At 35.9% G+C, this 17,423-nt stretch overlaps 1 protein-coding gene across 1 annotated transcript; it reads right to left on the minus strand.

Moving 5' to 3' along the window:
* Window positions 1-649: 649 nt before the first annotated feature.
* LOC138341857 (probable calcium-binding protein CML26) lies at window positions 650-3,005 on the minus strand. Its single transcript, XM_069293888.1, has 2 exons — window positions 2,753-3,005; window positions 650-909 (listed from the first exon to the last, which is right to left on the minus strand). Exons 1-2 carry the CDS (start codon window positions 3,003-3,005, stop codon window positions 650-652), a joined length of 513 nt encoding a protein of 170 aa, XP_069149989.1.
* Between the last annotated feature and the right edge of the window lie 14,418 nt (window positions 3,006-17,423).

The raw sequence follows: 17,423 nt of genomic DNA on the forward strand, positions 1-17,423 counted from the left end.
ATGGTCCCCTATTGATCAAGTATACAACTGTGCTCACATCATCCGCCTAAAGTGTTTTGGGCAGCCCACAGTGTATCCTCATACTCCTTGCACGCTCATTCAATGTTCTGTTCATCCTCTAAGCAATTCCATTCTGCCTTGCCTTATCAGGAACTGTTCTCATTAATCTGATTCCCTCAGCTGCACAGAATGCGTGGAACTCTGATTTGTGATACTCTCCTCCATTGTCAGACCTAAGGCATTTGACTTTCAAACTGGTCTGATTCTCAACTTCAGCTTTCCACTTCTTGAAAGTTGCAAACACATCTGACTTATGCTTCAAGAAGTAAACCCATACCTTCCTGCTGAAATCATCAATGAAGGTAACATAGAATCTTGATCCTCCAAGTGATGATACTAGAGATGGTCCCCAAACATATGTATGGACCATTTCCAACTGCACTTTCTTTGGCTCTCTAGGAATCTTTGTGAAGCTTACTCTTTTCTGTTTGCCCATAACACAGCTCTCGCAAAGACTCATATCAACAGACTTCAGACCCTCTAATGCTCATTTTGCAACAAGCATCTTCATTCCTTTAGTACTCATGTGTCCAAGTCTGTTGTGCCAACAGACATGAAGCGGAAGCACCTTCAGCAACAGCGGCCATGTTTATACACCCTGCAGTGGTGTACAAGTTTCCAAATTCGGTGCCAGAGCTACTACCATAGCACCTTTCACGATCTTCCACGAATCTTTCCCAAACTCTGCTGCATATCCCGTGCTATCCAACTGACCAACAGAGATCAGATTTTTCTTGATCCCAGGAATATATCTGAAATCCTCCAATGTCTGCTGGTTTCCCGAGGTGGTCTTTATGCAAACATCCCCCTTTTCTTCAATATCTAAGGCTTTATTGTCAGCAAGACATACTTTTCCAAAATTTCCAGATTTGAAATTTTTGAACAACTCCTTGCTTGGAGACGAATGGAAAGATGTACCAGAATCCAAAATCCATGATTCAACCGGGCTTTTCACACTAAGGATTAGAGCGTCCCCAATGTCCTCTACTGAATTTACAAAATCATTGTCATCTCCAAATTTTTGATTCTGTTTCTTCTTTAGCTTTGTACAGTTCGTCCAAAAGTGCCCTTTTTCTCCACAGTTCCAATAAGTCACGTTTGATCTGTTCAGGGATTTTCCTCGATTCTTTGATTTTAATCGACCATGTTGATTTTGGCCTTTCGTCTTACTTCTCCCCCCTTGATCAACGGTGAGAGCACTGCCCGATGAATCTCCCACTTCTCGTTTGCGAATACTTTCGCTAAGAACAACATCACTGATTTGATCAAACTTCAGTTTCTCAGATCCACGGGAACTGCTAATCGCAGCAACAACAGTATCCCAAGACTCTGGCAGAGATGACATCAAAATCAACGCCTTAATTTCATCTTCTAAATTAATGTCCACAGAATTGAGTTGACTTACAATCATATTGAACTCGTTTATATGATCAGAAATGGATCCATTATCAGACATCTGTAAATTGAATAATCTACGCATCAAATATACCTTGTTCATAGACGATGATTTTTCATACATGTTTGACAGTGCCTTCAACAGACCGGACAAAGTCTTCTTCTTCACGATATTGAACGCCACGTTTCTTGACAAAGTCAACCGGATCAACCCTAGAGCCTGGCGATCCTTGAGTTTCCACTTCTCCTCCGTCATGGATTCCGGCTTCACCCCGCAACGGTTCGTGAATATCTTTCTGATTTGTTGAAAAAGTCTAAATTAGTTGAGTCAAACTGATTTAGTGGGCAGCCTTCTGTGTTACTATTAAACTCTAAGTCCTCCGGAGCGTGGTGATTTAATGGGCAATTGCGTGTTGCTTAGTTAAATCCTAAGTTCTCTACTGGTGATAGTTTAGTTGATAGTGTCATCTGCCTAAGCTCTTCAAGCAATAGAGTTATTGCTTGGTGGTAAGATTAATAATTTCTTCTCACATTGTTGTAACCGGGTCTCACTTTTGCTTGAGAAGATTAGTGAAAACGGTTGAAAATCCTGTGTGACAGGTCGATTTTACTGCCTTGAGTAAGGAGGTTTCTATATAAACTGCTTGTGTTCTTTTCCTGTCATTATTTACTCTTCATTCTTATTTCGAGTGAGTCAAGGGACCTGATCCGTTGACTAATAATGAACAAACACATTCTACCAAAAATAAAAAAGTATTGCTTAGTTTCCTATCATGCATAATTTTTCTTTCAAAAACGTATTAAGAAAGAATCATAGTAACCAGTTGAGGTAAAAAAAAATTAGTAACATTATCCTGGATATAATATTGAATAGTATATATTAGTAAAGATAAATTAAATATATGCTATTGCTCCACAGGAAATTATTGATTGATATAGAATCCATTAATATTAGATGTTAAATTCATTGAAAAATATGATCAATCGATGAGTTCTGTGGTATTTAGTCATGATTTTTAATTTATATACATAGGATTAGCTAAGAAACTTGATAGTGAGAAATAAAAGCTTAAAGAATATACCGTGTGCAACTAAACATATAACACAGCATTTCTGAGTGAGCAAACACGGATCACGTACCATTTCAGACTTAGATTTTATATATATCAAACACAGTAAGCCCTTTCCCTCAAAAAGCTACAAGGGTCTTGAGAAGTAGACAAGATGAAGCTAAGGAAGAAGAAGTATATAAATATTTACATAATTAGAATATATATGTACTAATAAGTCTTAATACCCCATTTAGAAGCATATTTGACTAGTTCACTCATCTCTTCTTTGTTGATATATCCATCTTTATCTATGTCTGCATGAAGGAAGGCTCTCCCAACTTTCCATCCACAGAAGCGTAACCCCATCTTCTTAAAAGCTGCTTTTAACTCTTTCTTACTTAACTTTCCATCTTCATTCGTGTCATATCTCTTCAGAATTCCCTCCACTTGATCCTTAGTTAGTGGTATGCTTGCATCTTTATTAGTTAACCAAGGCATAGTTTTCTTCTTGATGACTTAACATTAACCAACCCTCACTTCCTATATATAATGACAATCATACCTTTGTCCCGACTTAAAAGACATATTTCAGATTAATTGTGATTCAGATAAGTATATCTTCAACTATTATAAAATTTTCATATAATACTTTTTATGTTTATAGTTTACAAATATATAAATTTAATTTTTTAAAATTAAAAATTCCATAAGGAAATTCTCGATCAAACTCAAACTCAAATGGTTGACTCTCAAAAAAATAAAATGTGTTACTTAAATTGAGACCGAGGAAGCACTATACTACACTAGGCCATTTGTATCGTTACATGTGCATGCGGTCGGGTAGAATTTATGCTCCTTGCAATCCATTTCATATTTTCGAATTCTTTATCATGAGGTATAAAGAAAAAACATACTGCACTACTTCAATTATTGTCTAAATATCTCATTCCCTTCTACTTGAAGTATCTTTGAACACTTTTACTTTTCACCGAATTCCTGATAAAAAGATGAAATATTCTCGAATAAAATATTTCAGAAGAATGAAAACACTTTGGAATTTATAATCTTTGTGAAGCTAAGAGCATTTCAATAAGAAAATAAAAATAAACTATAATACTTCATCTGTTTTAGTTGGTTTGGTATATTTTGACTTGACACAAAATTTAAAAAGATTTTTAAATATTATTATCTAAAATTAAATATATATTATATGTATGAAAAAATCATTTAATTTTATGGTCTTAAACATAATACAGAACTAAAGAATTGCTAAAAAAACTCATTTCTTTTCAAATACTTCAAAATAAATTAAAATGAAGAGACTACTAAGCACAAACAATTCTTATATCTTTAAAATAAACTACAAAGTTGAAATGTATCACATTAATTCATAATAAACTAAAATAAATCAAAAGGTAGTGGAAAGTTAAATCGTATGATTAATTTTGTTTGAGAGGTTAATGTACTTTCGTTGAGATTCTCTTATAAGACGGAGTTTGGAAGTTTAAGAAGGCATGCTTTTGTTAATATGTCAGCTTCGTATGGATAATTTAAAAATATTTTTAAAAAAAGATTAGCGTTAGTACTAATATGATAAGACATGCTTTAGCTTTAGCGTTAAATTTTAAATTCATATATCTTTTAGTTGTAACTTTTATTATTTTGAATGCTGCTAATATTTATGTGAATTTTATAACTATTTTGAGTAAAAAAACATCATTGTTCAAGAAGAAAAATACTTTATGGACATTTTAATGGGTCACTTCTACTCTTATTTTCCTTATGGTGAAAGTTGTGCCTTATTTTATAAATATTGTATTCTCTTAAAAGAAGCTCCTATATCTATTCAGACTAGCTCCTAAGAAGGATTCCGTGCATATGTATTTTTTAAATATATTGTATTTTTATTAAAATTGATAATTGATCTCCATAGCTAATAGGGTAATATATTAGTTTTTTGTTTACTTCTGTAGTTTTTCAGTTTAATTGGATGATAATAGATGTTTGGATAGTGACATGTAGATAGTCATACAGAAATTCATTGTGACTATAGATATTACTTTGTTTTACCCAAAATTTTTATATGTATAGTTGTGCTCACATATTATCCTCGTAGTTTCATATTATGTTCAACTATATTTCTGACTATATTTTCTATTCTATTTATTGATGAAAAATTAATATATTAAAACTTACATTCATGCATATTTTTTTAACAATCAAAACAAGGACGACATTACACTCTGTAAGAAAAAATGGGGACGACATTCCACCCATTGATGGTTTTGGAGACGATGAATTTCAAAATGATTATAAGGTAGTTTGTATTTTAAAAACTATAATTCAGATCAAGTTGAGGCCAACTTAAATAGTTTAAATATGGATTGTTGGAAAAACGTTTATGATTGCCCGAGTGAGGGGCTATCACATGTTTCAGGTAAGTTTGTGAACGGGAAACTCTACTGGGCTGTCACTACTGCTGGTGTTAATGCATATGAGGGTGGGTATATCATTTCTTTTGATTTGTGTGATGAGAAACGGGGAAAGGTGGAGAACCCCTGCTATGAAGAAGGAGGTAGGATTCCGTCGGTGGGAGTGTTGGGAAGTGATATTATTGCATTCTCTGATTTAGAAAGTCATGCACATTTTGGGTTACGAAAGAGTACGGGTCTTGGACAAACATATATAACGACAATGTTAGTGCTTGATTTGTTCAGCTTGTAATGAGTTTTGACACATGCTAGAATCTACCTTTGGAATCGTAATACCATTCTATTGAGAGGAACACATATGGAAAGAGCATTTACTTGCTAGGCATATCTCATCATATACTACAACATTCAATATAAAATTTGGTTTGTCTTGTCCCACATTGGTGGCAGAAGAAAAATACAAGTACTTAATAAGAGCTCAACCGTATGTCGCTGAGCTCATGAGCATGAGTTTGTAACCGAAGTGGAAGAAGTAAGATGATTGTGACAAGCCAAATCTTCAGCCATTGACACAAATAGTACTTCTGAAGATTTGGCTTTACCCAATAATCTTGTTTCTCCAACTTGGGTGAGCTCACACTACTAAGCTTAGTGATCTACAACATTTATTGAGCTCTTAGAAAATATACGTATTTGTCATCTGCAAACGGTGTGGGATAGGACACACTAAATTCTACATTGAATGCTTTAGCATATCCGATGATGAAGACAAATACATATATTTTATAAAAACTCAACAAAAACTCTATATCACTGAGCTCAGTAGCGAAATCTTCTAATCCAAGTGGAGCAATAAGATGATTGGCACAAATCAAAGCTTCAAGCCTTGACATATATGGAGGGTTCGTTTGTCATTATGCGATATTGGTATAGTATGAGGTATTGCTATTATATTTTAACACTAATAATACTTTTTGAAGGATTATTAAGGTATATCAACATCGAGATATGTACCTGCAATTCGCAGCGAAAGTCGTCAATCTACTTTTTTGACAGGTTAGTGCTCAAGTCAGTCTTTGAATCAGTAGGAAGCAACAATTTGTGTTTACAAACAAGAAGTCAGCTTTGTGTGTTGATTAATTTGTTTGAGAAACTCACTTCTTTGTTTCTTGAATGATCGCTTATTTTTGGTTTTCTGTTTCACACGTTTTCTCTCTATTTCACGTTTCACATACGTTTGAAAATACTCCCATTAGGAGTATTTTAATGAGGGGTTGAATAGTTACATTGTAACTATTCTACCTTATCCTTTAAAAAGATTTAGCCAAACTAATTAATTAATTAATTGGATAAGACATCAAAACAGATCGGGTCGGGTCGGTCCACATGGGCGACCCACGATCCAAAACTTACATATTTCAGTTCGCACATGATGGAAAAGATCCAAGTCAACATTATATCAATCAGATGCACAATTCATGTGACAAATAGTTCGTGCGACCTGTGAGCATGAAGAGCTTACCTTTAAGGTCTTACAAGCCCTACATAAGAATCCAATCACATGTGGAAAGAATTCACTGTTATTTTAAGGACACTATTACTCACAATACCCAGACCTCATTCACTACTTTAATAGTTATTTATTCAATCCCTCAAACTCTTAAAAAACGTGAACTCGAGCTCATGTTTAACTTTTTACACATAATTACACTCGAGTGCAATAGCTGACTTATGTATACAAGTTGAATTGTTCATTTAATCATCTTCCCTTTCTACTCGAATCTATTTGTTCCATACTCAACTTCTTTCCTAGATATGCACTACATTGCCAAATTTCTCATGGCTATTAGTAACATGATAAAGTAGCAACACCGATTAAAACGTCACGAAATGACAAAAGGTCAAAGGGTATTTCATTGAAAAGTCATTTTAGCTTTTGTCGGTCTCACACAATTAAGAAGTAGGGAATATATAACATCTCACAAATTTAAATTAGCTAGGAATAAGATTAGAAACTAAAAATATTCATTTTTGTAAAGAAAAGGAAAAATATGGAAAATTATCTATGTTAAGACAGTGAGTTTTGGTCATTTTCAAACAACATTAACTTCTAGCTCAAGATGAGTTAGAGGTAGTTCTTAATATGGTTGGAAATCCCTTGGAGAGATCTTTCCAACTCTGCCCAGTTTGTCCATTTTCGATATTATATGAATGATATATGCCTATCGAAAGTTGGACTATTGAAGTAAGTAAATTTCATCCGGATTTAAGGAAGGGCAAGGTAGTCTTTTTAGCAATTAATTTCCTATTTCGTTTTAGGGTTTTATTTGGGTAAAACCAAGTTTTAATTTAGATTAAAAAATCAATATCACGCTTAGGGTTTGGAGAAGAGAGAAAAGATGAAGAAAAAGGATAAAAAGTAAAGGATTCATGCTAGTTCGTCATTCCAAGGGTTTCGATTGTTCAATATACTTATCCGGTCAAACATGATATGGCACCCCAAGGCAAACCTTGCATCTAGAATAGTTAACAGAATCGGAGTTACAAAATGGTTTACACACAATTACTAACCATAGTCCCTTAGGTAGTTATATTTAGAGTATGCATGCTTTCACAAATAATTAATTACCCTAGGTCAAGACCCACTGTTGCCTTTCAAATGTCAAACTATGAACCAAAATTCAAAGTGAGGGAAAGACCGTTTACCTTACAAGTAATAAGGAGTGGTGTGATTGCACGACGACACGACTACTTCAATAATGACCAACATGAATTCCACCTACTTGCACTGTGCCCAAACTCCGAAGTATTTGGAAACGGAGGTTGAAGGGAATTGAGGGTTTATGAATGTGGTGTTGATGGTGGATGAATTTCGCTAGTTAAGGGAGTGGATTTAGGGAAAGGTGGGTAGTGATGTCGGTTGGGGGTGATTGGAAGAAGTGGGAAAATGCTTTAAAATCTTGAGGTTTTAAGTGTTAGGCGTTTCGAGTTGGGTCGGTCAAGTAGGGGTTTTGGACCTACGAGATCCCACTTATGGTCCGTAGGTTGATTTACGGTCCGTAGGTCAAGACCGTAGATCAATCTGACACTAACAAAAAATGAAGTACTTACCTAGGATCTACAGAAAACATTAACGGTTTGTAGAGTGACTTACAAACCGTCGATGATATCCATATACCTTTGCACCAGACCCTTTTCTGCAGATTTTTCCATGCGCACCTGCATATGTAGTAACCGTTAGGCTATCTTTTTGTTCTTTTTTGATACTTTTTATACACAGACCCTATTCTATATCTAGCCAACACTAAAATGAAAATATACACCTACTAAGATATCAAATAAACAAAGGAAAACTACTTAACAGAAATTTGAAACATAGAGTTGGCTACATTTTACACCTTGGGTTGCCTTCGAAGTAGTGCTTGATTTAACATCGTGGATCCACGCAGGACTCTTGATCACTTAGACTTCATCAAGATAGTAGGCCTTAATCACTTCTTGCACACCCAGATAAATCTTGATGCTCTGTCCATTCACGTTGAACCTTGTTCCATCACTATTCTCGAGCTCCACTGCTCCATGTGTGAACACTTACTTGTGTAAGAATGGCCCAGACACTTGGAATTGAGCTTGCCCAAAAATAAATGCAACCTAGAGTTAAATAGAAGCACAAGATGCCCAATAACAAAATCTTGCTTTTCAATCCTCTGGTCGTGGTACTTCTTCATCTTTCTTTATACAAGGCTGAGCTTTCATAGGATTTTAGGCAAAACTCATAGATCAAATTTAATTCATTCACTCTTTAAGTTGATGCGGCGCCCCAGTCCAAGTTTAGCTTCTTCATTGCCCACATAGCTTTATGCTCTATCTCTGCCGACAAATGGAAAAACTTCCCATATACTAGTTGGTATCGAGACATACATATGGGAGTATCATATGTAGTGTGATAGGCCCATAAAGCATCATCAGGCGTATCATATGTAGTGTGATAGGCCCATAAAGCATCATCAGTTTTCCTTTCCAAATCCATTCTATTTGCATTCATAGTCTTCGCCAAGATTTCATTTGTCTCCATGTTGGATACTTTGACTTGTCCACTTTCTTATGGATGATAAGGAGTGGCTACATTGTGACGGACACCATATTTCTCCAACAACATTTTCAATAGCTTATTGCGAAAGTGGGAACCTCCATCACAGATAATCGATCTTGAGGGTACCAAATCTTGAGAATATATTCTTCATTAAGAATGCGGTGACACTCTTGCCTTTATTGTTCGGGAGTGCAATTTATTCTACCCACTTCGATTCATAATCAACCGCAACAAGAATATACTTCATCTCATAAGAACTCACAAATGACCCCTTAAAGTGAATGCCCCAAACATCAAATAACTCAATTACCAAAATTGGGTTCATAGGAAATTCTTCCCTCTTTGAAACCCCACCTTCTCTTTGGCAACAATCACAAGACATGGTAAAATCATGAGAGTCTTTGTGAAAGGTTGGCCAATAATATCCACACTGCAAATCTTGTGCGCAGTTTGAATACCACTCTGATGCCTACTAACTGGTGATGAGTGACATGCCTTAAGAACAGTCAACATCTCAACCTCAAGCACACAATTACGAATAATCAAATCTGTACAATTATGATACAAGTACGACTCATTCGAAAAGAAATTTTTACATCATACATAAACTTTCTTCTTTTGGTGAAACGACAAATTCGGGGTACCAAATCGTTTGCCAAATAATTTGCAAAATTGGCAAGCCAAGGAATGAGGTAGTGGGAAGCTGCCAATACCTTCTCATCTGGGAACATATCATTAATCTCACTCTTATCACTTTCTATCCCTTTGCGGTCTTAAACCACAAAATCAAATTCTTGCAACAATAGTACCCACCTAATCAATCATAGTTTTGCATCCCTTTTGTAGATTAAATACCTCAACACCGAATGATCCGTGTGCACTATGGCCGTAGTACCAAGCAAGTAAGATCAGAATTTTTCGATGCAAACAACACTATAAAAAGTTCTTGCTCCGTAACGGTGTGATTATTTTGGGTTACGTTTAGAGCTTTGCTTGCATCGTAAATTGGGTGGAGTATCTTTTCACGCCTCTGTGCCAATACCACACCAAGAGCCACCCACTTGCGTCACACATGACCTCAAACAGTTCCCCCCAATCTGGAGCAATAATGATATGAGCAAAGCTCAACTTCTTCTTTAAATATATAAATGCTATCAAACAAGCATCATCAAAATCAAATTTACTCTCTTTTTCAAGAAGTTTGCACAATGGGTATGCAATTTTTTAAAGAAATCTTTTATAAACCTTCAATAGAATCCAACATGCCCCAGAAAACATCTCACACCTTTAACCGAGATAGGTGGAGGAAGTTTCTTTATTACCTCAACTTTCTCATTATCCACCTCAATACCTTTCTCAGAGATTCGATGCCCCAACACTATGACTTCTTTCACCATGAAGTGACACTTCTCACAATTTAACACCAAATTGCAATATTCAAGCCCTTTTACTACTCGACCAAATTATCCTAAAGATCTATCAAAACAGTCACCCCCACCGAGAAATCATCCATTAACACCTCAATAGTGTCCTTAATCATGTCAGAGGAAATCAACATCAAACAACACGGATGGTCATTTGAGTATTGCACAACCCAAATGACGTGAGCTTTAATGCGAAGGTCCCATATGGGCAAATAAAGGTTGTTTCTCTTGGTTTACCGGGGTTATAGAAATGTGATTGTAGCTCGGATATCCATCAAGGAAAACATACCATTCCATTCCTTCAAGTCTATCCAACATCTGATCCATGAAGGGCATAGGGAAATGGTCCTTCTCTATCCAAGCATTCAACTTCCGATAGTCCATACAAACTCTCCATTCGGTCACCTTCGTATCGAAACCAGTTCGTTTCTTTCAATGGGGACCATAATAATACCACCCTTATTAGGTACACACTAAATAGGGTACATCTAGCTACTATCTGCAATGGGGTAGATGACTCTATCATTAACACCCTTGATGGTCTCCTTCATAACAACCTCTTGTATAGGTGGATTTAATCTCATATGATCTTCGATACTAGGTTTATGATCCAACATAAGTTGGATTTTTTAAGAACAAATACCGAGGGAGATCCCTATGATGTCCGCAATAGTCCATTAATAGCTCACTTAAACCTCTTTCACACTATTACGAAACACTCTTCTTGTCGCCCATTAAGGTCTGCTGCAATAATTAACGGGAGTGTATCATTTTACCCAAGAATGCTGGGGGTAGAGCCTTAAATTCCAGTTTAGGGGTGTCTTACACAGACGGTGTCGCAGGTGGAGTCTCGCGATTCTTCATATCTAAGTCTAATTTCTTGGGCTTTGAACGATATTCAAACCTATCAAGTGCTGCCACTAACTCATCATACTTTTCAACACAATCACTCTTAAAGTTTATCATCACTGCAACTAATGCCTCAAGATCAAGTCTTTCCTCAATTTTTACCTCTCAACTATATAAGTTATAGCATATATCGATTGGATATCACCACTCTACTTCATGGTTCACAAATATTGAAAGTCGCTTCCTCATTTTAAGTATAAAATTCTTTTTCCCTTTATCCATGTCAACCAAAGCACACTCCATGTCAAGGAATGGTCTCCCAAGAATAATGGGAACCTTAAAGTCAACCTTACAATCAAGAATAACTAAATAAGTCGGAAATATGAATATGTCCATACTAACAAGAACATCACGAAGCACTCCAACGTGCCTTTTCACAGTTCTATCATCAATGAGCAACAACATCGTAGTTGGTGTTGGGTCATCCAATCCCAAATTCTAGTAAATGGACAATGACATAAGGTAAATGCCAGGACCAAGATCACATAATACCTTGAAAAAATGCAATAACCCAATGGTGCAAGGGATGGTAAAAGCACCAATGTCTTCTTTTTTATGGACAATGGACCTCAAAATCTTTCTTCTTCTCAATCACATCAACAAATTTACTAATATAAACTTCCACTTCTTATGGCATTGGAGGATCCACAATTTTCTTACCCCCACGAGTTGTGACTTCTATACAATGCCTACCATTTTTTGGATTTTTAATAGTGTTTTTCAGAAAGTGCCAGGCTGGCGTGGGTTCACTATGGTGGATAACTGTGTCATTTGCTACTCAATATGATTTATAGATACTACATGGGTGTCAACTTTGTGGCCGATACCGGATAATTCATTCCACATCGCCTTAACATTTTCATCAGTCGCATCGAACATTCTAATAATCTTTTGCATTATATCCTCAATACACGACATGCTACCCTCATTTTACCTAGGGCCATATTCTTTATTGTGAGGAGGAAAATAAGGTCCAACCTGATCAATCTGTTGTCATAGTTGGTCGTGTTTTAGTTGTTGTCGTGATTGTATGTCCCATCTCATACATATTGACCCTTTCGGTTGTAATTACCATAGTTCTGACTTTGGTTTCGTTGATCTCATATGGATCTTCCTCATAATAACACACCTTTGCCGGTGTTGCAGTTCTAGTCAAATAGTTCATAACATTTATCTTTTCAGCACCCCCACTCACAGGCTTTAATACCAACCCCAACTTTCTTCTCATTTGTGCCATATCCTCACATATACCATCTGGAGATTGGTTGCCAATAAGTTGGAATGCAAATGTTTTTCTCCCAGTATCCAACTTCTTAGTTCTCCAAGCTTTATTTTTATGAAAGATGTTCTCTAATTTCTCCGCAATCTGCTTAAAAGTGAAATATCTAAAAGAACCCCCCCAATAATAGTGTCGAGCGCCTCCTTATTTTTGTCATCATTCCCTCGATAGAAATACTCTTTTAGTGATTCATAATTGATGTGGTGATTCGGAATACTTTTGATGAAAGTAGTGAATCGATCCCAAAATCTGCTCATAGACTCTCCAGGTAGTACCACGAAGTTATTTATCTTATCCTTCTTGGTCAACTTCTTGGAAATTGGGAAGACCTTTGCTAAGAATGCTTCAGTCAACTGGTTCCATGTATAAATAGAGTTGTAGTGGAGTTCATTAAACCAAACCGACACATCGCCGATCAGTGATAGAGGAAATACTCACACCCCGATAACATCCATGTCCCAATCTGGTCGCCCCACACATCTTTTGCAAACCAGCCCGAGATTGGCTAAGTGAGCATGGAGGTCATACGATGCCAACCCTGGGAATATTCCTCTCTCCTTGAGCATCTGCAGCAAGCTACTAGTTACCACAAAGGTATGACCCGGTGGTAGAGGGGGTAGGACAAGAAGTCCATCAAAGTCGCCAATGTTGAAGTTGAACCTTTAGTTGTTTTGAGGTTACGGCTCCCGCGACTCCAATATCGTCAGTGCATCTCCCACTAGATTCTCAGTGGAGACTGATTATTCTCAACAACCACATTAGGATATTGTTTTCCAGAATCAACTCCTACTTTCCCTCCGATGGGGTTAACCTGTACTATGTGATTATTCATCATTCACAGTGGTCGTTCGAGGCCTAGATCATAAGGAGTGAGTGGTTCTCCTTGGATCCATGTACTTGACATATACTAGAGTTGGAACCTGAGAGATAAAAAGTAAAACAAAAAGTAAAATTAGGAAATAGTTGCCTAAACTTTAATAATGTCGTTAAACTTAATGACAAATTTCCTCGATAGCAATGCAAAAATTTGATACATTCAAATTACACCGCCCTAAATAAGTATATACGATCGTTAGCAAGTGAAGAACCCAATTGGTAGGTTAGGGTATATCCCATGAGGAAAATGGTTTAGACTCTCAACTAACAATTACATTCGTTTAGTCAATGTATTTTCGGAGACAAGTGTAACACTCCAAAAATCAAAGACCTAGTTTAGAACCTCACACGAGTGTCTAAGGTTTGTAACACTATTTTTAGGAAAAAATAATGTTTATAAGTCATGTAAGAATTTTTAGAGTCAAGAGGTCAAAAAATGTCCATGACGCTCGGACACCAGTGAAAGAGGTGCTAGTGTGCCTTAGCCTATTTCAAAAGGTTTTAGGAATCAAAATTTGATCAAATGTGGTTGAAAAAGGTGTTAAAACTAGTATTAGAACATGTTTAGAGTTGAAACATCCGAGTAAAAATCCCCAAGGACCACCAAAGGGTCCTTGAAGAGGACCCTTCCATTTTGGCAAAGAAGCTGGAATAAGACAGTGTGCACCAACGGTTGCAGGCGACGAGGCGTAGGCCAATCGACGAGGCGTCGATGCCTTCATCGGCCAACACTTAGACATTTTTCTAAAATGTCTAAATGAATCTCTCTGACCAAATCTACGGATGTGCAGGACAGTTGGGGCAAGGGACGTAGGTTGACCAACAGACTGTCGATCGAGGCCTATTAGGTCCTACCTGCATTTTTACTGTCAAATTAATTAGGGGTTCATTTAATTAGTTAATTAGTTAGGGACTTAATTAGTGGTTAAGGTGTGGTAAATTAAGTTAGTTCAGTGACTATATAACCTACCCTAAGACTAAACCCAACTGAACACTTCATAAATTCCCAAACCCAAATTGCTCTTCTTTCTCTCTACTTTCTCTCTCCCAAAGAAGACTCCATAGAACCTCGGTCATAGGGTAATAAAGAATCAAGAAGGTCTCTTTTCACCATCAATATTCAAAGAATATCAAGGTATGAGAACCTTTCACCTTTGGGATTCCTTTCCAAAAAGGGTTCTTCAAAAATTGGTTTTCAAAAAGGTGATCTCATATGAGTTTCTTTCTAATCCGAATTTGATGTTCTTAATTGAATTATTTATGGTTTATTTTGGTTATTATGATTGTATTATGATGTGTTATTGTTAAATTATGATAGTTATTAATGAATTAACCTAGTATGTGGAATTGATCATGAATTGACTGAAATTCCCTAACCTAGGTTATGAACTCATGTTGAATTGATTTGATACAATTGAATTAGTTATTGTTTTAATTACTATTTAATGATGTTATAAAACCTATTGATGATGAAATTGGTTTGGTTGAGGGTAAGACCAATGATGTTGGCTTTCGAAGGAGAATTGGTAAGACTTTGTGATTTAAAACCTTTACTTTCAATTCTAATGGCTTGTACTTGGTGATGAAGTTCAACTGAAGTATATACTGTGGCTTTATTAAGTAGGTGTTGGTATGATGATGCAATTGAAATGTCTTGACTGTGTGAAGATGTGAGATTATGTTAATATGTAATGCTACAAGGTTGGTTATGAATTGCCTATGTGACTTATTATGACATGATGATGATAATGTGTTGATCTCAGATATGAGGGTTGTACTGAAAGGATATTCTCGTACAATTCATAATAAGATAATGATATGAATATACAAGGGGTTAGTAATCTATGTCCTATACTAAGTTATGATGATTAATGAAGGCTTAAAGATATTTCAAAAAAAAGACTCTAGCATGGCACCGAGTGAAATAGTGGTAAGAAGTGTTCCTTCCCAATATGGGAAGGTAGGTTCACTATGGTACTCATGATATTGGAGACTATAATGCAATGTGCATAAAGAGGTTCCAAGTGTATCTCCTAGTTCTTGAACTATGTTGCCCCCATAGGAATACTAGCTAGTGGATCAGAATGCTATGTTCATGTTTTGGTACTACCTTGGAAAGTAGTATAACATCTTTCATTGTAGGGTTTCATGACACCGGATTCCATATTTAGCTCTTGTGGTATATTTTGTCTAAGGCAAGTGTTCCCGAAAGTAAAATGAAATAATAAAGTGAACACTAACTAGGGTGATCTAAGGGGTTTGCCTTACTCTAGGTAGGGGTATGTGACTCTACCTATAAATTGCACTAGTTGGTCATGAGGGAAGTCGTAGAAGGTTGTTCTTATGTTATATTAAGTAAATGATATGCAAATATTAACTTTACATGTTAAAGATCCTATATGATGTTGGTTTCATGGATGAACATGCTATTGGTGTGTATTGCTATGTGTGATGATGACTACTCTTAATTCCTATGTTATGTGATATTAGACGTTGCTTATGGTCCTTTATTGGGTTTACTTTGTTGATTAAGGTTATGGGGCTTTGCTTGGTCATTATATATGTAGACTTGATGGAAGGTTATGAGTAGAGGTTTTGCATATGATGTAATGTTATGAACACTTATATGTGCCATGTTGTTATAGCATGATGTTAGAGTGGTTTGACTATGACATCAAGTATGCTAGTATACATGTTGACTTTGTTATGCATTAATGATGTTGGTCTTCTGTTATACATAGTTCTTATGTGAAGTTGTATTGATTATGAACATGACTTATACTATTGTGATTCCTTATGTGGCATATGCTCTTTATATGTGCACTAAATGTTTCTAAATGACTTAGCATGTTTTCCAAAAGTAAATGCCTCTTCCTCATGAATTCTTTCAAATGTTTTATATGAATATTACCATACTTAGTACAAGTGTATACCAACCCATATTTTTATATTTCAACAATTACGTAGGTTTCGTCCGCTGAGTTTCTAGAAGTGCCATTTGAAGATAACTTGGATTCTCATTCTCCAAGTTTGGTAGGTCCTCACCTTTCGTGGAAGATGACACTATCTACCTATTGGATGTTGTTTTAGTCTTAATGACAATTTAGTTCATTTTCTTTCATTTGAAGAAAACTATTGTATATGCCTATATGTGGCTTTTAATGTAATGAAGTAAGGGCTATGCCCGAATGTTTTACTCGATTTAGATGGTTTATATGTGAGAATTACCCTAGACTTTCTATGATATTATATTGCTAGATTCTTTTTGTGAAGTAAAAGTAGAAACCTATGTAGTGCTTCATATACGAGGAGTCTATGTAAACTCCCTATGTATATATTATGTGTATGCGAGAGGTCTATGTAAACCTTGATGTAGAAGCAGATGAAAATTTTTAAATTTTTCACAATTTAACCTATGAAATGTAATGATGAATGATAAAAGGTTAGTCTTAGTCCTATTCGAGGACCACCGGTTACTTCTAGGGGGTACTCCTCGGATGTGACAACAAGTAATTATAAGGAGGGATTTGTGTAACAACTTCTGAAAATTGTGTAATTAATTAGTGAGCAAGAGTTGAAATTAAGTTGTTATCAATAAGAGAGAAGAACTAGCGAATACGTGTTCCCTAAAAGCTCATAACGCAATAATACTAGTAATAGCAACCCTCTGCTAGTGTATTACATGCAATGTGATATGTTATGCATATCTAAATCTATAATCCGACATCTAGAGAATTTCACCCTGCACCTTGGTCCTTTTACGTGTGTATAATTTATTAACCCTTACCTTTACCTCAAATTAGACATTGCATCGAAATATGCCTTAGTTTTCACCCTCTCACCAATAAACAATAGACTATTAGATAGTATCACACTAAATATATGTTGATAATTCATTTCATA

Source organism: Solanum lycopersicum, chromosome 1, assembly GCF_036512215.1.
Source record: "Solanum lycopersicum chromosome 1, SLM_r2.1".
NCBI classification, from domain to species: Eukaryota; Viridiplantae; Streptophyta; class Magnoliopsida; order Solanales; family Solanaceae; genus Solanum; species Solanum lycopersicum.